This window comes from Clarias gariepinus, chromosome 19 (genome assembly GCF_024256425.1).
Source record: "Clarias gariepinus isolate MV-2021 ecotype Netherlands chromosome 19, CGAR_prim_01v2, whole genome shotgun sequence".
Classification (NCBI taxonomy): Eukaryota; Metazoa; Chordata; class Actinopteri; order Siluriformes; family Clariidae; genus Clarias; species Clarias gariepinus.
The window spans coordinates 1,119,738-1,145,603 of NC_071118.1; the positions used below are offsets into that span (position 1 = coordinate 1,119,738).

Genomic DNA, 25,866 nt, shown 5'->3' on the forward strand with positions numbered 1-25,866 from the left:
ACCTACTGCACTGGAGTGTGAAGCTGAAAATCGTAAAGGAAAAAAAAAACACTTGATGTGACATTTACACAATCGACTACACAAGTTACACAGAGTTTCAGTTCTTATTAGATACTTTTGTAGATTTTAATACTTAAAAAATCTGTAAGACATGGAGCTGCTTGAGTGACAAATCAGACAGTAAACGTTAGTGCTGCAAAATCGAACCGGAGATTGCAATGCACAAAATAGAAATGTAAATGACATTAAATTAAATTCAGTTTTAAATGATATAAGATCTTGTTTTTTACAATGCTCATTGTCGCAAAGCAACTTTACAGAATAAAGAAAATATGGAAATAAATTTAAAAAGTACGAAAATATGCATGAATCATAACAATCAGTCCAGGACCGTCTTCATGGTAAAGTGGAACCGTCCCCAGTCACCAAACACCAACCACACGGGGCCTCCATGTGACGAGATCTCCAACCAGAGGCGGGGCACCAGGGCGAGTCAGAGACGGGTGCAGAGGGCAGACGGCGTCTGGATCACTAACCGCTCCGGGGATTCCACAGTCTACCTCTGATTCATAGATATTACATAACATTACATTATATTACATTATTATATTACATTATATTATACTATATCGCAATATGTTACATTATATTATATTAGCAGGCCCGCTAACCTTTCTGCATTTCTATTACACTAAATCAAATAAAAATAAACAATAAAAATAATCCAGTGGCCATATGAACCTGGGATGATCCGCGCAGGTGTTTTTGATTTCTCCAATATTAACTGTCGCCTTTTTGAAGCCCCGCCCCCTTCTTCCATCTGACCTGCTCTACTCCTGGATGCTCTCACGCCCCTTGTTCACTTTCGGGTCAGCTGCATTAGAACACTACAGTGGATCAGAAGTGATTTACGTCATATTAAGTGCACATTGAGGTTGGACAACTGATTTGTACACGATTTATACTTCAGTATGGAGTCGGTCCTCCTTTTGGTTGTGCAGCTCTAACAGCGTCCACTCTTTTCGGAAGGCCGTCCAGAAGATGTTGGAGTGTTTCTGTGGGAATTCGTGTCCATTCATTCTGTAGAGCGTTTATGAGGTCAGACACTGATGTTAGATGAGAAGATCTGGCTCACAATCTCTGTTCCAGTTCGTCCCAAAGGTCTTCGATGGCGTTAAGGTCAGGGCTCTGTGTTGGGGCCGGTCGAGTCCTTCCACACTGAACTCATTAAACCATGTGTTTATAGTCCTCTCTTTGTGCTCGGGGGTGGAGTCATGTTGGAATCAAATAGGGCCGTCACCAAACTGTGGACACAAAGTTGCGCAGAAGCCTAGCATTGTCCAAGACGTCTTGGTGTTGTCTCTGCCTGTAAGCAGGTTCTGACTTCACAGCTGACTCTATTCTTCTCCTTCTCTCATTCAACCTGAAATTATTCTAATGTCCTCTTGAAGTCTTATCATTTCTGCCTTGTTTAACTACGGTGGCCCTGAAGTGCAAAACAAATTAACAAAACTGAAAACAAAATAACAAAACCCAAAACAAAATAACAAATTTAAAACCAAATTAACAAAACGGGAAACAAAATAACTAATATCTGACTGGCCGGGAAGTGCAATACAAATTAACAAAACGGAAAACAAATTAAAAACCAAATAACAAAACCCAAAACTATTTTTTTTGGAGGAGGGGAGTTTTGTTGTTTTGTTTTTGTTTTTGGTATTTTGTTTTCGGATTTGTTAATTTGGTTTTAAATTTGTTAACTTGTATTGCACCTCTCAGCCAGTCCGATACAAACCGGAAAAGGTAGGTATAGTTAGCGAATGAAATGCTTACCGCTAATTGGACGAGACATCTGTCATTCAAGATATACAGGAAGTACTGTAGTAGCAGTAGATTTGTGTGTATGAATGTGCAAACATTATTGTGGTTTCAAATATGGCGTTCTTACGGTGGCCCTGAAGTCAGTTTTGTTAATTTTTTTGCACTTCACGGCCATCATAGTTTAAAGTGAAGCAGAACTCACAAGAAACAAAGATAAAGAAACAAGTTCCTATACCTATAAGTTCGCAAACTATACCTACCTTTTCCGGTTTGTATCGGACTGGCCGAGAAGTGCACTACAAATTAACAAAACGGAAACCAAATTAACAAATTCAAAACCAAATTAACAAATCCGAAAACAAAATACCAAAACCAAAAACAAAACAACAAAACCCCCTCCAAAAAAAAATATTTAGCGTTTTGTTATTTGGTTTTGAATTTGTTATTTTGTTTTCCGTTTTTGTTAATTGGTATTGCACTTCTCGGCCAGTCAGATATTAGTTATTTTGTTTTCCGTTTTGTTAATTTGGTTTTGAATTTATTTTGTTTTCCGTTTTGTTAATTTGTATTGCACTTCAGGGCCACCGTATTTAACTGTTCATTACGTCAATCTTTAATTAAGTGTTGCGTTACTTATGCTGCGCATGTCTTTTAACCCCAGCATGTCACAGAAACAAGACCTGAAGACACCATCATAACATGGGCGTTCAAGTCAAGGCAGGACATTTGATAGTGCAGAAAACTCCCTTTATTTCTCTATATAATCCCCTGCTACACTAATGCACTTATCCCAGAGTTTCACTAGCGCTTGGACACCATCAAGGTAGAAGCTCTTCTCAGGACGCCGGAGCTTCAGGTCAGAAACGCCGGCCTCCCGAAAACTCCTTTACCGGCTTTCCCGAATGTGTGGGATGTCTTGAGGCGAGGTCAGGACTGTCCGGTGATGTGGTAATGACTGTACTTAAAGTTTTCTGTACACGTCAATCGCCTTTATGACTTAATTCACCAGAAATTTCACCATAAGTCCCAGTTTAACACGAATGCACCTATAAAAACGAAATCTCAGTCGCAGTGTCCGGGGCCTGCCCGAGTGTGAGGGGGGGCTGTTGGGGGGGGGGGGGGGGGGGATATAAGGGAGCTCGGTCCAGCACACGGCACTAGTAAAAGATTCATTTGCATTGATTTGATTTGATTTTTTTTTAATACACTAATTCATACACAGCGGAATGTTTTAAATTTTAGCTGGTAGGAGGAACCTGGAGAACCCAGAGGAAATTCGTGTGTGTGTGTGTGTGACAGAAAGTACAAACGAAACCCTACAATAACAATAGGTCAGGCTGGTTTATGAGGTAGCAACAGCTGTGATGAAAATGAAACTTTGACAACATGCACTGGATTATTAAAGCATTATTTAAGCAAATATGTGTATTAAACATGTACACATACACACTAACACACACACACACAAAACACGCAAAACCATCCATACATGGTAAAGAAACATCTTACAAAATAAAATTAAAAAAATCAATGATAATAAAAGAATTTTTGTTAAACAACAACTCAATTTAAATGTTTATAATTAATCTTCAAATATGCAATGTAAGTCCCTGTTACTATGGCAACAGTCACAGCGACATTAGAACAAGCGCATTAATGTTAAGATCTACCTGCGCTGTTACATGAAATATAATGCACACTTTGATTAAATGCGAATCAGATTCAAGCATGCGAACACACTCTGGTACAACGCTAGATAGAAAACTGCACACACACTGGCGAGGTTACTGTATGTTAACCGGATTTATTTAAAACCCCGTGACTGGTAACAAATACAAGAAAAACAACTCATTTATTAGAAATGATGATGATGATGATGATGATAGGTTTTAATTTCCATGATTACGACAACATTTTGTGGAGCAGCTGATCGGAGTGCAACGGATAACGGAACTCGGATCGAATCGTTTTTATTTTGTGTCGCTGATCAGATAAGAAATAAAAAAAGAGAGAAATATAATTTTATGTTGTATTTACACTTCAAGCAAGGAACTTCTAAACATTTTTAAACAAAATAAACATTAAAGATGCTCAGTGTATTAAGAAGTGCAATATCAGGCTTAATGATTCTTTGTTTTGTTTGACTATTTGTACTTCTTTATTTTTTTGTTTCTTCTTTTTTCTCCACAGTTACTCAACTCAAAGCAAGAAGGTACCGACTAAAACAAATGACTAGAATATTTCTATATATATATATATATATATATATGAAAATTCTATATTTCTATATATTTATGTTTGTTTTTTTTGCATTTTATGCAAGATTTAGTGAAGCTGTAGCACCATGAGTTCCAAGAATGTTCTCAAGGACGGTAGCAAGAAGAAAAGGGAGACGTTTTAAGTTTTAGTTTTTAAAGCAACCGGTATCAAGGGGAATCATAAATTAAGGTTAAGTGAGGTTTAAAGTCTATTTATTTCATATTTTACCTTATTTACATGTCTTTTCTAAATGCTTTGATTGTGTTTATATGCAAAAACATGCACAATTTTATTAATGTGTTTTGTGATGGATTGCATGCAAGTGTCAATGCTGATGCTGTTATAGTTGGGTATTTTATTTAATTTTAATTTTCATCATTGCTTCAATGCGATTGGGTCAGTGTAATCTGGCAACCCTGGTGAGCACAGAGTAAGCACACCTGAGAGTTTGGTTGGGTGACAAATTGTGTGTGTTTGTACAAGCGAGAGAGAGAGAGAGAGAGAGAGAAAGACAGAGAGTCCAAGTATGTAAAAAAAATAATAATAATCATTCGTGCATGTGCACATCAGGAATGAGGTCCAAAACTTTTGAAATTCATCTGTGAATGACTTGTTTGTCGAGCCCTGAGATGATTATCACCAGATGCCAATCAAACACTAGGACGACAGGTTTATGGTGTATTTACTCCACGTACTGTAAGAGGCGTGGCGAGAGAGTTTCCTGTGTGGGAGGTTCAGTATTGATCTTTGGTATGTAACATCATGACGTCTGCCCTCGGCGGCCACATCTGATAACGTTATGTCGTCATAAACACACTGTCGTTTGAACAAGTCGCTCCCAATCGCCCCTGAACCGTCTGTGTTGTTCTGTTCACGGCTAACACGAGCTACAAAGCTAACTAGCGTCTAAGACGAGGCTGAATCCCAAATCCCTTTTTAACCCCTGGTTAAGGGCGCTACTTGGTGCGTGGATTGTACAAGGGATTGTACGTCCTACATAGTGCACTAGCTTTCCATTATTTAATGCTATTTGGGATTCGAACCCAGAACAGTCAGTTAGCTATAAATTATGTGAGTAATTAATTACCAGCATCGTCTTATTTGCAAGAGAAGCACTGAATGAGCTAGCGGTAATGCTAACACTAGCAAACGCCACCAAATCCATTTATGATAACAAATCGAACTTGTGCAAATGAACATCCTTATTACCTTCTACATCCATTTTCACACACTTGCTCCTCTTTTGAATAGAACAGAGGAACTGAAAGGTCAGATTTTTCATTTCAGTGATGGAAACGGATACGAGACGACCAGGAACTACTTACAAATCAGAGGAACCAGCAGTAATCAGGACGAGCTACAGTACCGCTAATCAGACCAGAGCAGCGGCTGTGCTGCTAAAATAACACGCCGTGCCGGGTGCACGCTACTTGCGTGATCGCGCTCTGATCTGGCTGCAGACTTGGCACAGAGGTCATCAGTGGAAATCTGAGATTCTGAAACAGCGGAAAGATTTTCATCACATCAGGCGTTGGAGGAAAAAACCCTTACTTGCTTTTCTGGCACTAAAATGAGCAAGAAATGAATTTGTTTGACGGGAACCTGATCAGGAAGCACGGATCAGTGCGTGTGATGACATGGACCCGTGTGGGTGCAGACGCTGTTGGGTGCCATTTATAGATTATACTGTAGATAGCACCATGAACGCCTGTGGAGATACCAAAATACTGCCTGGTGAGGATGACTCACAGTGACCAGAAGAGGAATGTTTCAGCATGATCATGACCAAAAGCACAACAAATTGCCAAAATTAGGCAACAGCTTTCTTCTAAAGAAGGAAAAAAAGTTTTAAAAAAATTGACCTGTACTATTTTATTTTTTTTTTATAAAGAGATACAACATGAGCAGCTGAAAAGAATTCAGAAGAATCTCGAGGATGGTAGAACATCTCCGCAGAAACGTGTGCTGACGCGGATTGAGTCCGGCATCAGAACTAAAGCTTGATATAGAGTACGGAAATAAAAGATTTTACTTTGACACAAAAAGTGTAATTTACAAAAAAAATAATAAAATAAAATAAATAAATAAATAATAATTTAAAACGAAGCTAATGAACTGATTAAATGAAGCATGTTCCAAAAATACAAATATATAAGTTTTAATACAAATGCAACATAATCCTGGAGATTTCATGCAAAAGCCTGGCATGTCTTTAAACTAGTGCAGATAAATAACTTGGCAATGCACACACACACTGTTTCAACGTGCTAGTTAGCTTTGTAGCTATAAATAAAAGAACACGGACGATTCAGATGCATTTCGAAAAAAATTTGAATCGATTACGTACTATGTTGTTTAACTTTTACTGAAAGTGCTTCTGTGACTGGGTGTGAATGTGGGTTTAGTCAGACAGCTGCTCTCTCCTCAGTACTGCGGACCGTACAGACCTACTCTCACCCACGCCATTAACCACTGGACAACACCTGGGACACGCCCACTCATACACAGAGTTACACCTCACAGTGCTGTTACTGTCTGTTATCAGCACTCATGGTGCGCTCCATTTCAGAATCCAGTCTTATTCTCCAGGTTTGTTTCCACACACAAGGAATTTGATTCTGGCTATTTGTGGCTCTCGAAATACAGACCAAGACCAAGCACTGTACTCTCAGTTACAATCGGTCGGAACAAAGTGTTGTATAAATTAGAAGTAACGCGATGACTGTAACTGACACTCTTATAAATCGTTTGACATTTAAAACAACAAACCACGGGGTGTACTTACTTTTGCTGTGTGCTTTACATTTATGCTTAGTAATCGTCTGGTGAGATACGATCATAAACAATGGGAGCGGGATGAGCCGTGTGTCTGTGTGAGGTTCAGGACGATTGAGGAAGCTTCAGCGCCAGTTTGCACACGCCACGCTGACGAGACGGGCTTTTCTCTTTCCACCTCTGGGATTTTTCTCCCTCGCGCCTTCTGGCGTTTCCAGTGCCATGCTGGGGTTGTTGGGTTACACCACTAGTTTGCATAATGGTTGCATTTGTAACAGGGGCAAGAATCGAATCAGCATCTATTACAAATAGGGAAAAACATATCACTTGGTCATCATTAGCTCACTGACTGGGTTTCATTCATTTTAAAACAACTGCAATGTCGCTACAGCTTGAAAAACACTTTTTAGCTGCGAAGGTAAACTACTGTTCAGGTAGAACATATAATACACAATGAAGGAAGGAAGGAACCAGCACCAGCGCTGGGGGAGACGCCGATAAAATATATTATATTATATTCAATTTATTTGTATAGCGCTTTTAACAATTTATATATATATATATATATTATAGAATAGAATATATATAGACACTGTGCTGAATCCATTAGGATTCTATTCATTAGGTGTCTTTATTCAGAGCTGATGCTGATTGACCCTAGCAGGCCCGGAGCACACTCGGACATTACGGATCTCAGAAATGTCTTTACGTCAAGTGATTTATATTTGTCATCGTCCCCTTACATAACCCATCCTCCCCCCCCCCCACCTCCACCCCCGCAAACCCCCATTTTAAGGCTTTCTTTATATTCCGAGAATATGATATTGATGTGTTTTTGGGTCATTCCCTTAGAAAAAAAAAGAAAGCGACAGTCCCCTACAGTTACAGCGCTGTGGAATTTCCTGTGTCTTTGGGTGAAAGTGTATATTAATAAAAGCCGATGTGTGTGTGTGTGTGTGTGTAGGTGTGTGTAGGTGTGTGTGTGTGTGTGAAGACCCCCTGTCATCAATACAGTCATACTGTGTGACAACGCTCGCTGCACTGTGCAAACACTCCGCTTCCTCTTCCATCCACTCATCACTTTCACCTCTGCACTTTACACGCAGACGGAGTAAACACAATTCCTTCCCGTTTTGCTTTGCGTTCTCGGCTCAGAATGAACACTAAGAGGAATCTCTGACTTCCCCTGATGCCTTTTCCCTGACTTGTCTGTTTGTATGTATGTATGTATGTATGTATGTATGTATGTGTGTGTGTGTGTGTGTGTGTGTGTGTGTGTGTGTGTGTGCGTGTGTATATATGTTAGGCCAGGCTACCTAAGCCTAGTTATGTCATTTATTATTTCACTTCCTCATTTCAGCAGCTTTTGTAACTTCGTCTCTGATACTGGTTTAAGGCTCAGAGTTTTTGTGGCTGATCAATTCACAAGCGCGGAAAATAGTCGTGTGGAGGCATGGAATTTCACACACACACACACACACACACACAGGTTCGAAACAGCACTTTCTGACCATGGCTTTTCCATCTACGAGAAGAGCAAATAAACAAGTCATAATTGGAAAAATACCTAAATAAACATCACTATAGACTGCGTTGCTTCTTCTGACTTACAAAACACAACAAGAATCCTAACAGCAATTTAATAAATAAATAAATAAATAAATAAGTGTGTTACTTGTACAGTATCTGTGTAGCAAGTGGAAATATCTTGAAGGTAGTTAAATGTATCTATAATTTCTTAAAATAAGTTTACAAAAAACAAAATATAAGATTATTAAGCTTATTTAGAGTCAAATTCTACTTAAATTATATTTAAAAAAAAATAATTGTTATATCGGCAGATGATATTTTTACCAAACAAATTCCTAAAACTAGCAAAATGTTCTGCCAATAGACATGACCACAATTTTAGAATTTTTAAACAAGTTGAATAATCTTATTTTAAGAAATTGAGGATAATTTTAACTATATTTAAGATATTTCCACTTGCTCAGATACGTTTTTTTGCAGTGCAGACATGATGCTCAGAGCGATCTGTCTCTAAAATCACTTTAACACTCGGCTTTGGGAGGCTTATTGCTTCTGTAAAAATTAATAAATTAAGTAATTCAGTACTTAATTTAATGAACTTTTCAAGTAAATCAATAAATTAATTAATTAGTAGTAAAAGTTAAAGGAAAGTAGAACATAGACACAGATTAGCGTAAACTGTGGACAGAATAATTACTCGCGGTATATAAGTGCATTTTTTTTTTTTAATAATAGGGATTTTTTGGGGGTTCAAGAATAAATAATAATCATATTTTAAAGATTTTAAAAGTTTTTATTTCATGTAAATATATTTTAATTAGCCTATTAAAAAAAAAATCATGTTTGGATCTTAATGAGCTTGTAATTATTTTTTCAGATTAATATTAAAACTTTTAAAAGGACCCTAAAGATCCTAAAGCTGTCCATGTGATGTTGACCAGCAGAAGTACCCTTTTCATTCAAAGGTCTCTCTTTAAAATAATGAGGGCTTAATAAATGTCAGTGTGGTAAAGGAATTAGGTCAGAAGTTTGAAATTTCCAAAAGGGTGATGTGTGTTTTTTTTTTATTTTCTTTTTAATCAATGCCTTTTGTTGATGGCTTGAACAGTTCCTCATTATGTTCCTCGTCCTTTGCTGGGAATTTTTTCTCACCTGCCTTTAAATTGCACTGACTTCAGTCAGTTGTTCATTTTGAGAACAGTTTCAGAATCTTCATTGTGCTCAGACAGGATTGAACAAAAAACAGAATGAAGGTAGGATTGAATGTTTAAGATTTAAAAATGGTATGTTTGTGTATTTATTTTATGATCTTCCTCTTATTTTTTGTTCTTATTCTATTATTCACACACACACACACACATCAACTCTATATGTGTATGATCTTATACAGCGAATAATGAGTGTGTTTATGTGTTTAGATGCATTTTATTTACATCTTCGCCTTGCATCTCGGTCTTCTTCATATCGGGGACGGCAGCACGCTGCGGGTTATCAAACCACACGGTGACTAATAACTTCATTTTTTTTATTACATTACACTACGTATTGCAGCAAACTTTTTACTCGTTCTTATTCCTGGTTCTTATTCCTTACTTTTGTGACCTGAATAATGAATTTATTTTTCAATACAGTACTGTATAAACACCTATTTTTTTTAGAACATTCCATGTAGATTCAATGCTGTGTAGCTTATAAAGTACTTTAATTCTCTATGACAGCATCGGATAAAACTTTGTGAAGCCTAGGAGGCATGTTTCAGCATTCTGGCCTCAGATCGCAGCTGCAGAGGAGCGTATAATTGAAGCCTGATGGGGTATTTGGGGAGGAAATGTGAAACTGATTACGGTTAAAAACCTCATAAAAGTACTAGTTTTTAATCATTTTTGTTCGTTTTCTCATAACTTTAGTATGAATACTGCACATCTTATGTAAATATTGATTCATATGTTTTATTCGGACCTCATATAAAAGAAAGTTTGCTGTTTTTACAGGTTCATTTCTAAATTTTATTAAGTTTGTAAGGATTAATATCCACTTTTAACAAAAGCAATGAAGAAATGAAATGTAATATCCAAAAATGAAATTTGTGTGACATAGCGCTATTTCGCAAATCTCTGTAAAACCTTCAAAAGTTTGTAAAGAGAAAGTTTTGACAATTCTGTGAGCTATAAAGTTTTGTCCCTCAGACATTAGATTTTAGACTTTTTCATACTTTTTCACATAAAATATTGACAACATTAACTCATTAAAAGGTAACACATTTCTTTATACAACTTTCAAAGCATTCAGTAAATCCAGATTGTCTAAAGTCTTATTCTGGGATTTATTTGTCGCAGTTATTGCTTTGGAAGTAAACGGGAACCCGATGGAACAGAAGACGTCAGTTGGACTGAGTTGTGGTGATCAGTTTGAAGGCACGGAGGTCAGCTGGAAGAAAAACCAACAAAGCATCCCTGCCAAGGGGAACAGTATCGAAGTCACCATCGAGGCCATGCTGGGAGGAAACTTCACCTGCCACAGCGCATCAGGAGACCTTCTGAACCACACGCTGGTGCTCGTCAGTCCACTGGATTTCGAGAAGGCCATCCTGATACGAAATGACAACAAAGGTGATTTAATTGTGTTTTTAAAAGCACCGAATAATGTACTTACATAAAAAATAGACAATGTTTCAAAATCATATTTTGTTAAAAGTGAGAGGGGAAAAACTTATTTTAACATAAAAGTATTTAAAATGGTAAAAACAGACTTGACCATACATTTGAAAACATTTTTGTATTTTTATTGTAGTCTTGAGAAATAGTTCTCAGTGCTTCCTGAACTACCAGTCCAGTACCTGTTCCCCGAGCAGTTTCTGATAAACATTTGTTTGATAAGTCACACAGTGACCTATGAATCATTCAAACATAAAAAAAACCTCCTAACTTAAGTCCTGCCCCAGTGAGAAACAGGTACAGATGATGAGAGATGATCAGGCGGTGATTAGTAACTGCTGATGCTGAAGGCTGAGTGGTCAGAACAGACGAGAGGGGAAATGAGGTCGCTGCTGAGGCTGTTACAGAAACAACCAGTCACAGACTGTCGCATTAAAACATTCCTTCCAGTTTCTTTAATTAATCTATTCATTTGATATAAAAAAACCTTTCTATTAAGATTAAAAACGTTTTTTTTTTTTTTTTTTTAATGGAAATCTTTCTTTCACCTTAGAATTGGTTACCTGCGTAGCGAGGAACTACAGCGGGCCGTTCCACTGCTCATGGAAATGGGATCCTATAAGGAACGGCGTGGTGGTGTTTTTCCAAGCTTTCCGGTAAGAAGAACGTAAATCATCGATCAAACCAGCTGCAGTGTTTTCTTTAGCCTCCTTGTTGATTGAGGTTTCTTCCTCAGGAACTCGACTGTCATTAACTGCTGGCTGGACGCCGATAACGCAGGGCTGACGTGCGAGGACATGCAGTGCCCCTTCTCTGAGGAGGTGACCCGCATTAACCTCACCCTGCTGGTCCGGAACCAGTACCGCTTAGAGGAGCACCAAAGGGCCTTCTTCATCCATGACATAAGTAAGAGCTGACGGGAATCCACTGTTCTAAACACTGAACCAGTTTTACTTTAGATTTATTACTTTCCTAAAAACTGTTAACATGTTTGGGTACATTTACATAAATTTTTTTTATGCCTGGTTAATATAAATATATACTAAATTATAAAGAATATATATTGAAAAAAGTATGAATAAAAATCTCTTTATCTTAGGACCTCGGATCACATCATGTTTTTAGTCCAGTATCTTTTTAAAGCTATAATTATGACGTCTGTCCGCGATGGTCTCACTTTCAGCAAGACTTATTCTTGTTGTTGTTGTTCGTCTAGAGATCAAAGCCTTTTGTACCTTAATGTTTTTATTGATTAATGTTCTTCTATACGGTGCTATTATATATTCTAAGCTGCGTTTACTTTCTCAATGCCAATAGATTATACAAAATAGATCTGTATACTGTATACTATATAGTCTTTAAAAAATTATTTTAGTCTTTTATAAACTTTTAAAAATGTTTCTTATTATAAGAAATAATGAGCAACCAAAAAATAAAATGTATGACATTTAATCCTATTTTAAGACATAATAGTTATACAATTATTATTAGTTTATAAAATAAAAATTATACAAGTTTTAGGCATTTTGCTTATTTCTAGAAATGTGTGCCTAAAATTTGCACAATTATATACCAATAAACCAAATGACAAATTTACTGTAGGTAAATTCTTACTTAGATAGTGTGTAAGTAAATGTAAGTTAAATCAATTTACAATTGCGAGTCACGTCAATGCATTACACTGAAAATTATTATATCTTAGCATAGTGAAAATATTTAAAATAGTTATTTAGCTACACTTTCTTAAGAAAAAAAAATTACAAAAAAAAATCTAAAATTAAGCTTAATTCTAACCTAATTTTACTACAGTTTTAAACAAAAAATTTATAGCTCTACGGAGTCATAATTTTTTTAAGTTTAGGAATTTGTTTATTGAAAGAAGCGAAATTATCTGCCAGTTGAACAAGACATTTTCAATAAAACTTTTAGTAACATTTGATTAGAAATCGGCGTAATGATCTTACATTGGGTTTGTTGTAAACTTATAAACAAATTATAAATACGTTTAGCTAGATTTAAGTATATTTCACTAGCTAAGATGCTATGACGTATGAAGTAGCGATAACGTTTTGTTGCAGTTTAAGTCACAATCGAAGGCTTACCAAGTGTTAAGTAACGAGGCAAACACCTTTCGGTGATAAAAGTATTGATTATAGTGTGTAGACATTTATTTGAATACATAATCCTGAACGTTTAATCCCCCATTAAGCACTTGTTATCCCCCCCTCCCTCGAATCACATACTTAAAGTCAATTTGATGTTTATTCTTGCAACCATGATGATGTTGACCTTACATGAACATCATTTATAGCACAATCATATTTAATCTATAATTAAAAAAAAAAATTATAAAAGCTAAACGTAATACGCGCGTTACCATGTTAACCATCCAGGAACCAGCATTCGAAACCTTCCATGATTATCATTATACTGGAATCCAGCCCTAGTGATGGTCTAGACTGAGTAAACCCCTGCAGTAAAGAGATAAATTATATAAATGGAGAGATTTCACCAAACCCTCAGGTTAATCAGTGTGTAAATACAGTAAAACAGCTTCCATAATACAAGTTTGAAGAAATGTGGGAACTGAGTGTTGGTTGTCCTTCAACAGTTCCAAAAAGCTTCAAAACCTACCTCCACTTTTTTCATGAGTCACTGCGATTCTGACTTTTTTTTTTTTTTTTTTGTGCAGTCAAGCCAGGAAAGGTCGACATCACCAAGGCTGAAAACAATGAGTTCGAATGGGAAATTCCCAAAACATGGAACCAACCGTGTACATTCTTCCCGCTGCGCTACGAAGTGAAAGTGGTGTCACATCGCAAAGACTGTGATGAGGCGTCACATGAGCAGGGAGAAGGCCGGTCAGAAGTAAGCACATGTTCTAGACCATGAAAGTGTTCTAGTTCTAGTTCCAACTAAATGACACAAAAACCTGATTTCTTTCTTTCTTTCTTTCTTTCTTTCTTTTTTTTTTACTTTCAGAGCCAGTATGTTAGTGAGACCCGTTATAAAGTGTCCAGCAGAAAGAGTTACACGTTCTGTGTGAGAGCTCAGGACTTGCTGACCAATAAAGTCTGGAGTGACTGGAGCCAGCACAAGTGAGTCCAGTTCCCTGATCTTCTCCAGTTTCTGTAAATAAAAATAATAAATCTTCAATAAATATACATCATTTTTTTGGGGGGGCTGGTCTGAGTATTTCCAAAAACCCTGGTCAGGAAGGAAACGGAAACCACTACAAATACCCGCTCTTTATAACCGCGGTGAGCTGAAAAGCATCTGATCACCAGGTCTTAGTCTGTTCTTGGCCACTCAGATTCCAGCTCAAGAGGTGCTTTTCTGCTTGACACGGTTATAAAAAGTGGTTATTCGAGCCTGAACATGCTCTCCTGACGGCCCTGATCACAACTGGGAGGTTTCTGAATGACTCAAACCACCAACAGCCGGTCACATGATCGGTCACATGATGTGCAGGTGTTCCTATTCATTTGTCTTAGAACGTTTATATCACTGGTTCCTAACGTTCTCTTTTCTCCACCAAGGGTCATCAAACACAAATCGAAAAAATAAAAGGTAAGAGTAGATAACAACGTGAACTTGAAATATTCCTGACTTTATTAATATAATACACTTTAGGTATTTACGATGTGTTTTGTTTATTTATTTGACAGGACCAGAAGCCGGGCCACTTATATGGGACTATGGTACGACCAGACTGTGTTTCCAGTATGAGATCTGTACATCAGTCTGTGTTTATATAGGAAAATAATAAGTGATACGCCGGTGTAATGTTGTTTTATTATTTGTTCTTTATTTTTATTTTGCAGCACTTTCATATTTATTATTTATTATTAAAGTATGAGACATAAGCAACCTCTCTTTGTTCTTTCTGTTTATGGTGTTTATTTACTTCCTTGAAACTGATTTAAAGTAATAAAAGCATCTTCATTATTTTACTCTTGATGGTATGAACAGTCATTTTCTGGTCTGGACATTTTGGAGCAAATTTCAAGGTGTAGTAGGAACTTTGCAGCAGTTAGTAGGTGAATAGTGACAGTTCTTAGACGGTTCTTGACGGCTTTGAATGAGTTCTGCGTGGTTTGAAGCCTAAGTTATTATTATTTGGTGGCTAAAATGTAATCGATTTTGTAGGTAAATTCAAGCATGTGACATCGAAGAGCCGAGTGACTGTTAGAACTTCAGTTTGGTACATGCTCCAAGAGTTCACATCCTGAATTTATTACTATTCAAGAACAAAACTCACTCAAAAATCACTTGTTTTAAAATCTTTATTTATTTTTTTAATTCGAGTCGCGGCCGCAGACTCGGCGCTCATGTCAGTGTCGTTGGAATAAAAATAACAAAATGCCACATAAGGACAGGCAGCGACGAGAGGTTACACACAGTTAAACACGTCTACACACACACAAAGTAAAAAAAGTCACTTCTCAAAAATGTAAACCAAAATCTTTATTCTTATTTTTTTTTCGCTGCCAAATAAACAAAAACAAACAAAAAAACATTAGATCAGCACCTGAACACAAAACAGTTTATAAACAATAAACGCTATAAATTAATCATCAATGAGTCGATAATAAATAACTCAAGTGTGTCGATGTAAAGCCTTAAGATACTCGAACGAAAGATATAACGAACTTTCCGCTGTGAGCTCGAAAAATAAAAAGCAGCTAATTTTATAAGAGAGAGGAAAACTAAAAAGAATGAGAGATTGAGAGACAGAAAGCAAGAGAGAAAAAACAGACAGAAAAAGTGAGAGGTGAGAGAGAAAGAGAAAAAAAATAGAGAGCTTATTGCGTGTTTATTATACTTTCATTGTTTTATTTTTTTAGTTCTGCTGTTTACTAGCCTTGTTGTTTTTACGTTTATCATTTTTCCTCTCATGTATTTATTTTTCTCATGTTTTTCTATTTGCTGTTGTTTCTTTTTTTTTTGTTCGTGCTTTATGTTCTTTTAAAAAATATTATTTTGTTGCCTTTTTAATGTTTTTCTTATGGTTTTTGGTAGTGTGTGTTTTATCTTCTATTTTTATCTATTTGGTTTATTCCTCCTTTTTTGTCGTTGAGTTTTTTGTTTTGTGTTTGTAAGCAAGTTGTCATGAATTCTGTTTTGTTATTTTGCCTTGTTCGAACCGTTCTGCTTTTCCAACATCAGCATGTTTTAATGTCACATGTTGCCATGTAAAAGCTTTTCCCCCCGTCTGTTACACAAAAAGTCCCCAAAACTGAACCTGGTCTTCTTCAGCATGGTGTCAGACTGGAGGAAAAACACAGAACTGATCAGCGACCTTCACCTCCGAAACGTAAAGAAGTGCTCGGGATATTTGTACGATGGACTTCTAACATGATTAATTTTTTTTTCACGATGTCACTTGTGTATGTCTATCTATACTGTATATATACACAACGTCTCTTTTCCCGGGACAGGCTGAGCGTTCAGGACCTTAAAGGAGAGACGAAGAAGAGAGGGAAGACTGCTACGCTCGCACTACAGGTGCTGCTTGTTTTATCCCGAGTGTGACGATAAAGAGAGCACTGAGAGAGAGAGAGAGAGAGAGAGAGAGAGAGAGAGAGAGAGTAGGAGGTGTTTGGTGTTGGTTTGTTCTTGAGGATGAATGTTCTAGCTGCTTCACTGGCTCTGCTTCTTTGAGAGGTACCTGCAGGGGTCAAAGGAAAACACCACCATCATCATCATCATCATCATCATATCTTATCCACAGTGTGATTTTTACAGAGCTGGTAAAAGCTCAATGAATGAACACACAACGACATTATTGTTAAGATTTAACTCCGCCTCAAACATGTTTAAAGATTAAATAGTTTGCTTTTTATACATTTTTATTTGTACCAATTTAATCTGTGGCAAACTAATTTTTCCTTCCACTGCTAGGGATGAATCATTATTATTCATATTCATAAATATATTACTCTAAACAACATCAGGGTAAACTGCTGCGGTAGAAAAGCAATAAAACGGGTCTACACGGGTCATGATGTAACCATCAGTCTCGGGGAAGGAGACGGTGACTTCGCACAGCACCGGGAAGCTTCCTACACCACCCTCTTGTTATTTAACTTCCTACACCGGCATGCCCCCGGGGTGATTAATTCCTTACACATAACCTTTAACAATGTGTAGAATGTTTATGTATAATGACATCATTTATTGCTTTTTCAATCTAAAATCTAGCCATCTAGAACATAAAAAGGTCAAAGCGGGACTTTTGATTGTGCAGAATAACAGAACACAGTTCTGAGAGTAAAAACTCCCTTTATTTCTCTATACAATCCCCTGATACACTTCACGTTTTACTTCGGCTAAGAGTCCCATCACTGTACTGCGCTTGAAGTCGTACGTAAACGTCAATCACTTTTACACCTTCATTCACCAGATTTTTCAAAAGTCCCGGTTTGATCTGAACGCCCCTTACGAGACTACAACGACATCGTAGAGAAGATCTGCTGAATCAGATGAATCCAAGAGCGCCAGTGTTGCGTCTGGGATACAAGTGCCGATCAGACCTCGAGACCCTTTTGGATTAAAGTGAGGACGCGCGTCACACGAACCTTTCCCAGTGCTTGTGGTTGAGACCCGAAAAGTCGTCCAGCTTGGCGATCTCCTTCAGGTAGTGAGACAGTTTCAGAAGCTCCTTGTCTTTCTCACGGTTTAAGTGTGCCTTCATGAACGGTCTAATCTACACACAGACATGAAATGATGATGATGATGATGATAACAATAATAACAGTAATATTAGTAGTATTTTCCGTATCTGAGCTGCACTGGTGGTGAAGGTGCTCCTCGTACCTTCAGTCCGTTTTGTGGGTTCATCAGGAAGTTCCTCCCGATGTCATCGAACATGATGGTGTTCTTTCTGTTGTAAAACTCTCTGTACTTTCCCCAGATCACTCCCAGCGGCTTCACCTGAGAAAGAAGCAAAGATCCGTAAACCACAATCGACTCAGGTCTGTGTTCCTGTTTTTATTTGCACTACAGTGGGTTTAGACCTCGCTCGAGTTTTCACACGGCTCTGAAACTGTTCAGTGTCTCATGATGAGATTAAATCTCACATGCCATACGGGACGGGTCAGGGTCAGATCGATATGAGACGAGCTGTGCTCAGGACCTGGGCCAATACTGAGGCCATGAGTAATTACCGTGATTACTTATTGACTTTGTAAACATCAGGCATTTATTACACTTTAAAAAAAAATGTCAACAGTACATTTTCCTGAACTTTAAATATAATTAATTTGAAAAACTAATAAATTAATAAAGAGATAAATGCCACAGAACAGATGAGTGAGTTTTAGTGGTTAATTGTATAAATTTAAATAAATGTAAAAAATGTTAATCAATCATTGTTTTTTTTAAATCGATGCGCTCATTTATTCTATCATTACTCCCTCAGTCCCTGTGAATCCTGACACCATGGCATGTTATTATACTTAATAGGAACATCTATAGCCCTGCTCACTCAGCCAATCATGTCGCAGCAGAACAAAAATAAATAAACAAATAAAATCATCACACAACTTTAGCCCATGTTTACATCAGAATCGGGAAAAATTAATTCCATGGACTTGATGTTGATGCCAGATAAGTTCAGGTCTTTTAGAAATGTATGTTTTTGCTGGGATTTTATTTATTTATTTATACAAACAACAGTCTCTAGAGTTTATGTACAGACTGGTGCGAAAATAAAACAAAAACAAAAAAAACATTTGGGTGTAAACGCTTTGCTCGTGAGAAAAACAATGTTCGCCCGTGTGAGCGAGTGACTTCACCTCCACCACGCCTCTTTTAGGTGTGTGTACTGTGATCATGGCTCCACTGTCCAGCATGAAGGTGATCTTGTAGTTAGGGTTATCAGACACACCCAGCTCCTGGGATAAAACACCACACACACACACACACACACACACACACACACACACACACACACACACACACACATACACACATACACACATACACACACACACACACAGATAAACAGATGAGATTTCCGAAACAGTTTCTTAAATTGTAACCACCTTTGAATTTAATTTTAAATTCAATTCAAAGTTTTAAAACTTTTGGAGAAACTCTGCGATAGACATACTTTCATTTTGGCCTCGATCCACTTCATACTTGTTGCAGCTGTAAAAAAAAACAAAAGCAGGAATGAAAACGTTTAGTCTGTAATCTCGTCTCTCAGAAATGATGACAAGTTTTATTTAATATATTAAAGATCCATTTGTCAAACTCAAAGAAACACAACATATAAATTTATTAGATGAATGATTGAATGTTTAAACTACATAGTGATTAAAGTACTTATTTAGTTAAAGTATACCAGACAACAAAAAAAAAGAGAGAAGTCATATTAATTAGATATTTTTTCTGTACGTTTCCAAAAGGCACCTTTACTTCTATGACTAGGGCTCATTATAATATTTAAGTACTTTGTCTTCGGTATTAAATTCTATACTGTTATAGATACCAGTGAGAATTTTATCATTAAACAATCACATCATAGGTAGAAAAACAAACATGACCTTTAAGAGAATTTTTTTTGTTAATCTTTACAATTGAAAATTGTCATTTTTATATTTTTTTATAAATATTATTAAATTAATTAAAGTACATATATAATTATTAAATGCACCACTAACTGTTTTGCTGTTTATATATATATTTATTTATATATATATATATATATATATATATATATATATATATATATATATATACAGTGGTGTGAAAAACTATTTGCCCCCGTCCTGATTTCCTATTCTTTTGCATGTTTGTCACACTTAAATGTTTCTGCTCATCAAAAACCGTTAACTATTAGTCAAAGATAACATAATTGAACACAAAATGCAGTTTTTAAATGAAGATTATGTTATTAAGGGAGAAACAAAACTCCAAATCTACATGGCCCTGTGTGAAAAAGTAATTGCCCCCCTTGTTAAAAAATAACTTAACTGTGGTTTATCACAGTTAAAAGTTCAATTTCTGTAGTCACCCCCAGGCCTGATTACTGCCACACCTGTTTCAATCAAAAAATCACTTAAATAGGAGCTACCTGACACAGAGAAGTAGACCAAAAGCACCTCAAAAGCTAGACATTATGCCAAGATCCAAAGAAATTCAGAAAAAAATGAGAACAAAAGTAATTGAGATCTATCAGGCTGGTAAAGGTTATAAAGCCATTTCCAAAGCCTTGGGACTCCAGCGAACCACAATGAGAGCCATCATCCACAAATGGCAAAAACATGGAACAGTGGTGAACCTTCCCAGGAGTGGCCAGCCGACCAAAATTACCCCAAGAGCGCAGAGACAACTCATCCGAGAGGCCACAAAAGACCCCAGGACAACATCTAAAGAACTGCAGGCCTCACTTGCCTCAATTAAGGTCAGTGTTCACGACTCCACCAAAAGAAAGAGACTGGGCAAAAACGGCCTGCATGGCAGATTTCCAAGGCGCAAACCACTTAAGCAAAAAGAACATCAAGGCTCGTCTCAATTTTGCTAAAAAACATCTCAATGATTGCCAAGACTTTTGGGAAAATACCTTGTGGACCGACGAGACAAAAGTTGAACTTTTTGGAAGGTGCGTGTCCCGTTACATCTGGCGTAAAAGTAACACAGCATTTCAGAAAAAGAACATCATACCAACAGTATAATATGGTGGTGGTAGTGTGATGGTCTGGGGTTGTTTTGCTGCTTCAGGACCTGGATGGCTTGCTGTGATAGATGGAACCATGAATTCTACTGTCTACCAAAAAATCCTGAAGGAGAATGTCCGGCCATCTGTTCGTCAACTCAAGCTGAAGCGATCTTGGGTGCTGCAGCAGGACAATGACCCAAAACACATCAGCAAATCCACCTCTGAATGGCTGAAGAAAAACAAAATGAAGACTTTGGAGTGGCCCAGTCAAAGTCCTGACCTGAATCCTATTGAGATGTTGTGGCATGACCTTAAAAAGGCGGTTCATGCTAGAAAACCCTCAAATAAAGCTGAATTACAACAATTCTGCAAAGATGAGTGGGCCAAAATTCCTCCAGAGCTCTGTAAAAGACTCGTTGCAAGTTATCGCAAACGCTTGACTGCAGTTATTGCTGCTAAGGGTGGCCCAATCAGTTATTAGGTTCAGGGGGCAATTACTTTTTCACACAGGGCCATGTAAGTTTGGATTTTTTTTCTCCCTAAATAATAAAAACCATCATTTAAAAACTGCATTTTGTGTTTACTTGTGTTATCTTTGACTAATAGTTAAATGTGTTTGATGATCAGAAACATTTAAGTGTGACAAACATGCAAAAGAATAAGAAATCAGGAAGGGGGCAAATAGTTTTTCACACCACTGTATATATATATATATATATATATATATATATATAGAGAGAGAGAGAGGAGAGAATTTCTCAAAGAATTATGTTTTATTATGTCACAACACTGAAACTGAGAAACGTTTTTTTTATTTGTTTCTCTGAGGACTCGACTTGGCTGCAGTTACTCGATAGTTCAGGACTGGAATTTCCTACAAGTCCACCTGAGTCTCCAATAACCACCTGGACTCCATATTAACATCAATTAACATCAACTGTTATACTGAACTTCCAGCCTCCTAACACACAGTATGAGTGTAGATCAATTCCTGCTTCACCCAGATGAGGATGGGTTCCCTGTTGAGTCTGGTTCCTCTCAGGGTTTCTTCCTATTACCATCTCAGGGAGTTTTTCCTTGCCACCCTCGGCTTGCTCATCAGAGACAATCTGACCATTTTGATTCATACACACTTAAATTCCATACAGACTTAAATAATTCTTTTGAATGTGTAAAGCTGCTTTGCGACAATGCCAATTGTTAAAAGTGCTATACAAATAAAATTTAATTGAAATTTTTAAGTATGTTGTTTGAGATGATGAATTCACTCCCAGCTTTCAAAAATGTCAAAATGTAATTATGAAACAGGAAGTCTTGAGCACTCACACCAGATGACGATGTCGTAGTCTTCATACGCAGACGTGAGGAACTCGTGGAGGAACGGCCTCATGAGCTCCTGCCCCGTCTCTGCACACGACTTGTGATCTAAACATGGACGAAAGGATTCACAATAAATAACAACCTGGCTCATGTTATACTCAGAGTTGGAACGGTTGTCCTCCCTGGACTGGCGTTGTTCAGAATCTGGGTTAGACTTGGCACTGATAGTTGAGTGATGATGATGACGATGCAGTGGAGACCCTTCGTAAAGTCTTAGACTTTAACAAGTCATGTTTCCCAAAATTTAACATTCAGTGTGTAAGTGATCTCCGTTCATGCTCTCAACACATTCCCAGGGGGTACATAGTTACTTAATCACATACATAAACATGTTGTTTGTAAGATAGATCGATTGATAAAAACTAGCCTAGACACAGAAACAGACAGTGTATGTATGGTATATCAATAATCCTGACTTGTCCCGTCTCACCGAACAGCGTGTAATCGACATCAAGCACGAGTAATCTTTTCCCCTCTCTGGGCGGGCTTATCTCCTCCACTTTGTAGTCTTTGATGCGGCGTGCGATCTTAGCCAGGTTCTCCTCTCTGTGTACAAACGTTCAGGAATAAACAGGAGTTTAAGGGTAAAGATGTGGTGTTACAGCGATATAAACATACGCCAGTGGTTCAGGTGAATTTTTAATAACGCACCTGTTTTCCACTTCGATCACCTCCTCTTCGATGTCGAAGTCATTGATGACATCATCACTTTCAGGAGGAGGAGCCAGGACATCTTCCTTTGGGGAAAAACCAATAACAGACCAATTACAAAAGATATACATTTTTCGAGTCAAATGTAACTAAATAAATGTATAGATTTTATTAAAAAAATTTTAACTAAGGAACCGAATGTAAAGATGACATTTTGAACATTTTGTTTTTCACTCTTTTATTTTGTGCTTTTATGTGTATACACAACTTGCATTCTATTCGATCACATTTCTTTCGATCTGTTATTTGTTATTCGATCTGTGTTCGTTCTTTCTGAGATTAAAAACTTTCTTCTCCATCATAACATATCGTACCAGACTTTCCTCTCTGCTTCCCATCATCATAATCTTGGTGTTGGGTTTAAGCTTCAGGAGGCCAAGCTTGATGTCATCGTCAGCTGGTTTACCTGCAGACAAACATCAAATCGCCATGGTTACCCTGAGACCGACTCATCTCTCCAAATTATTAAATCGTCTCCAAACTATATTACACTGCCATCATTGATGTTTTCTCTGAATCTTTCTCTGAGTTTATCTTTTTATAAACTTCCTCTGCAGTTTATAAAACCTCGCTTATGGAAGATCTAACCCGAGAGATAATCTAATCTAAGATACAAGAGTGCTAACCACCATGAATGACTTGCTGAGATTTTTTTTTTTTAAACGCTCCAATATGTCCAAAACATTATTAAAACCTAGTAAGGATAGTAAGGAGTCATAACCTTTAAGGAAGAAATGTGGTTGGAATGTGTTTTTTTTTTCACGACTATGTTTAATAGTGAAAGTAAGAGCGTTTCCACACGCACAATGTGAAGAGAACTTGCAGGATTGGGACTAAACAGAGGTGTAGCCTTAAGAAAACCACTTATCTGTAAGGCTAATTAGGAAAAAAAGCCTTCAGTTTGCTGGGGAGCATAAAGACTGGACTTTGGATTGATGGGGAAAAGGTCATGTGACCTGATGAGTCCAGACTGAGCCTATTCCAGAGTGATGGGAAGGGAAGGACATGAAGCTATGCTCCCACTGTACAAGCCTCTGGGGACATGATCTTGTTATGTTATGATCTGGGGTTGGTCAGTTACTCAGGTCTAGACTCAGCAACGTTATGGGGCAATAAAATGAAGTCAGCTGACCACCTAAATGTACTGAATCACCTGATTATAACTATTATTGAGGTTTTCTTCTTCCCTGATGATGCAGGCAATTTCATATGGTTTAAAAAGATTTCACTGCAATTGTGTGCCTTACTTTAAGCAAAAAGCGAGTCCAACTAGATATTTTAGTGAATGACTGTTTTTTTCTGGACGGTTGTAGTGTAATTAAAGGGGTTTTGACACTCCTGAGCTGGTTGGATCTTTGACACGGTCAAACACTTATGTGTACATCAGTCATGAAACTATTCACCGTATGACACTTTAGATTAGACGACCAATTTGTAAAAGTATTAGACCGTAAGTGGTAGAAGCCAAACTGTTTATTATCTGGTGTAAAATTCACACACATAAGGGACTGAACGGACTCTCGAATAGGATCTCGAGAGGTCTCTACCTCTGATCTTCAGTCCCAGCAGCTTCTGGCGCTCAGGCAGGACTCCAGTGAGGGATTTAATGGACTGTTTCAGGTCCAACACCGTGTCTTCTTCAGACAAAGCGCTGATGGAGTACTCCTGTCCTCCCCACTTTATTATCACTGACACGGACATGATGGGAAAATCTGTGGAGGAAAAAAAACATCAATAAACTCCTGCTTGTTCAGACGTCGAGCGAGGACAGTAAATTGCACTGGATAAATGAAAAGAAATAATAAAAAATCTCCTAAATGTGATTGTTTAAACATGTCATGCATTACACATTAATCATAAATCCTGACCCCTCTGTGTGTGTGTGTGTGTGTGTGTGTGTGTGTGTGTGTGTGTGGCTTTCTGATGGAAATACCCCTCATTAATACCTCTGTACAGGAGGAAGCTGGATCACATTACACACAATCTGCACCTGAGAACACACCAGACTCTTAAATCTGTAAAAACACACACACACACACAATAACCATTTCATCATTTCATCATCATCATATTACTACAAATCACTCTTAATCACTCTAACTAGCTGTGTTTTAAAATCTTTGCTGCACTTTGACTTAGATGTACTCTTACTGTCACGTGCACATCACAGCTCCACAGACACAAACTGAGAGAAACAGCTAATTCTCTTTGTATTGACATTAGTAGCTCGCTAGCTACCGGCTCACTCCTTATCGGCTGCCTTAGCATAAGAAGTGCACTAAATAGTGTACAGACGCCATATTGTTCCTTTAGAGGAAGCCCTTCTGAGGAGTTAAAGGCCGGTGATTTGAGACACAGCCATTTCCGACTGATCGCCGTTAAAGCGGGAATATGCCGAGTTTGCCTGTATTTATGCGCGACTGCGAGTTTATGATTTTAATTGTAGTCATCATTATTATTTTGATAATGATACTTCTACTAAAAATAATAATTTCACTTACATTAAATTGAGTTCATTTTCATGATTTCCATGGACCAAATTCTTCTTCGCCGTCATTCGTTCTCCATTTATTTTGTTCTACCTGACCTCAATACCGCCACCGGAGGCTTGGAGGTGAATTACATTCACGTTGTACTCTTTAGATTTTAGATTAGATTAGATTAAACTTAATTGTCACTGTGCAAAGTACATGAAGAGAGCCAATTAGAGCAGTTAGCATCTAACCAGAAGTGCATTACATATATTATATATATATATACAGTATACTCAGCAAAAAAAGAAACGTCCTCTGACTTTCAACTGTTCTTACTTTCAGTAAGATGTAAATATTTATATGAACACTAAAAGAGTCAACACCATAAGACATAAACTAAAAATGTTTCCCAATGTGTCCCTGAATGAAGGGAGGCTCAAAATCAAAAGTACCAGTCAGTATCTGGTGTGGCCACCAGCTGCTTGAAGTACTGCAGTGCATCTCCTCCTCATGGACTGCCTATTGCGGACAGTCTGAGCACTGATGGAGGGATTGTGTGTTCCTGGTGTGACTCGGGCAGTTGTTGTGGCCATCC

At 37.5% G+C, this 25,866-nt stretch overlaps 2 protein-coding genes across 4 annotated transcripts; one reads left to right on the top strand and one right to left on the bottom strand.

The window, feature by feature from the left end:
• The first annotated feature begins 9,496 nt into the window (after positions 1 to 9,496).
• Positions 9,497 to 14,992, top strand: il12bb (interleukin 12B, b). The gene is made up of 9 exons (XM_053478381.1): positions 9,497 to 9,638; positions 9,804 to 9,888; positions 10,722 to 10,994; positions 11,593 to 11,695; positions 11,776 to 11,945; positions 13,732 to 13,907; positions 14,022 to 14,137; positions 14,579 to 14,609; positions 14,708 to 14,992. The coding sequence occupies exons 1-8, from the start codon at positions 9,633 to 9,635 to the stop codon at positions 14,604 to 14,606; spliced, it is 957 nt and encodes a 318-aa protein (XP_053334356.1). The 5' UTR covers positions 9,497 to 9,632; the 3' UTR covers positions 14,607 to 14,609; positions 14,708 to 14,992.
• A 315-nt stretch (positions 14,993 to 15,307) lies between these two features.
• ublcp1 (ubiquitin-like domain containing CTD phosphatase 1) lies at positions 15,308 to 25,380 on the bottom strand. 3 transcript variants are annotated; one of them, XM_053478377.1, is made up of 12 exons: positions 25,299 to 25,380; positions 24,744 to 24,812; positions 24,345 to 24,509; positions 23,112 to 23,203; positions 22,738 to 22,823; positions 22,517 to 22,632; positions 22,033 to 22,131; positions 19,156 to 19,193; positions 18,839 to 18,937; positions 17,859 to 17,975; positions 17,621 to 17,748; positions 15,308 to 16,710 (listed from the first exon to the last, which is right to left on the bottom strand). In XM_053478377.1, the coding sequence occupies exons 3-12, from the start codon at positions 24,496 to 24,498 to the stop codon at positions 16,683 to 16,685; spliced, it is 957 nt and encodes a 318-aa protein (XP_053334352.1). In that variant the 5' UTR covers positions 24,499 to 24,509; positions 24,744 to 24,812; positions 25,299 to 25,380; the 3' UTR covers positions 15,308 to 16,682. The 3 variants fall into 3 exon arrangements, with proteins under 3 accessions (XP_053334352.1, XP_053334355.1, XP_053334354.1); XM_053478380.1 differs by having other exon boundaries at positions 24,744 to 24,787; positions 25,299 to 25,351; XM_053478379.1 differs by lacking the exon at positions 25,299 to 25,380 and adding an exon at positions 24,949 to 25,038.
• Between the last annotated feature and the right edge of the window lie 486 nt (positions 25,381 to 25,866).

Excerpts from the sequence above, each read along its gene's own strand:
- il12bb (XM_053478381.1), top strand. Across the intron at positions 9,889-10,721 it reads GCGGGTTATCAAACCACACG|TTATTGCTTTGGAAGTAAAC; the intron begins GTGACTAATAAC and ends TATTTGTCGCAG. Across the intron at positions 10,995-11,592 it reads GATACGAAATGACAACAAAG|AATTGGTTACCTGCGTAGCG; the intron begins GTGATTTAATTG and ends CTTTCACCTTAG.
- ublcp1 (XM_053478377.1), bottom strand. The coding sequence starts at position 24,498 with ATGTCCGTGTCAGTGATAATAAAGTGGGGAGGACAGGAGTACTCCATC. Across the intron at positions 22,132-22,516 it reads TGTCGATTACACGCTGTTCG|ATCACAAGTCGTGTGCAGAG; the intron begins GTGAGACGGGAC and ends GTCCATGTTTAG. Across the intron at positions 18,938-19,155 it reads GGATCGAGGCCAAAATGAAA|GAGCTGGGTGTGTCTGATAA; the intron begins GTATGTCTATCG and ends GTTTTATCCCAG.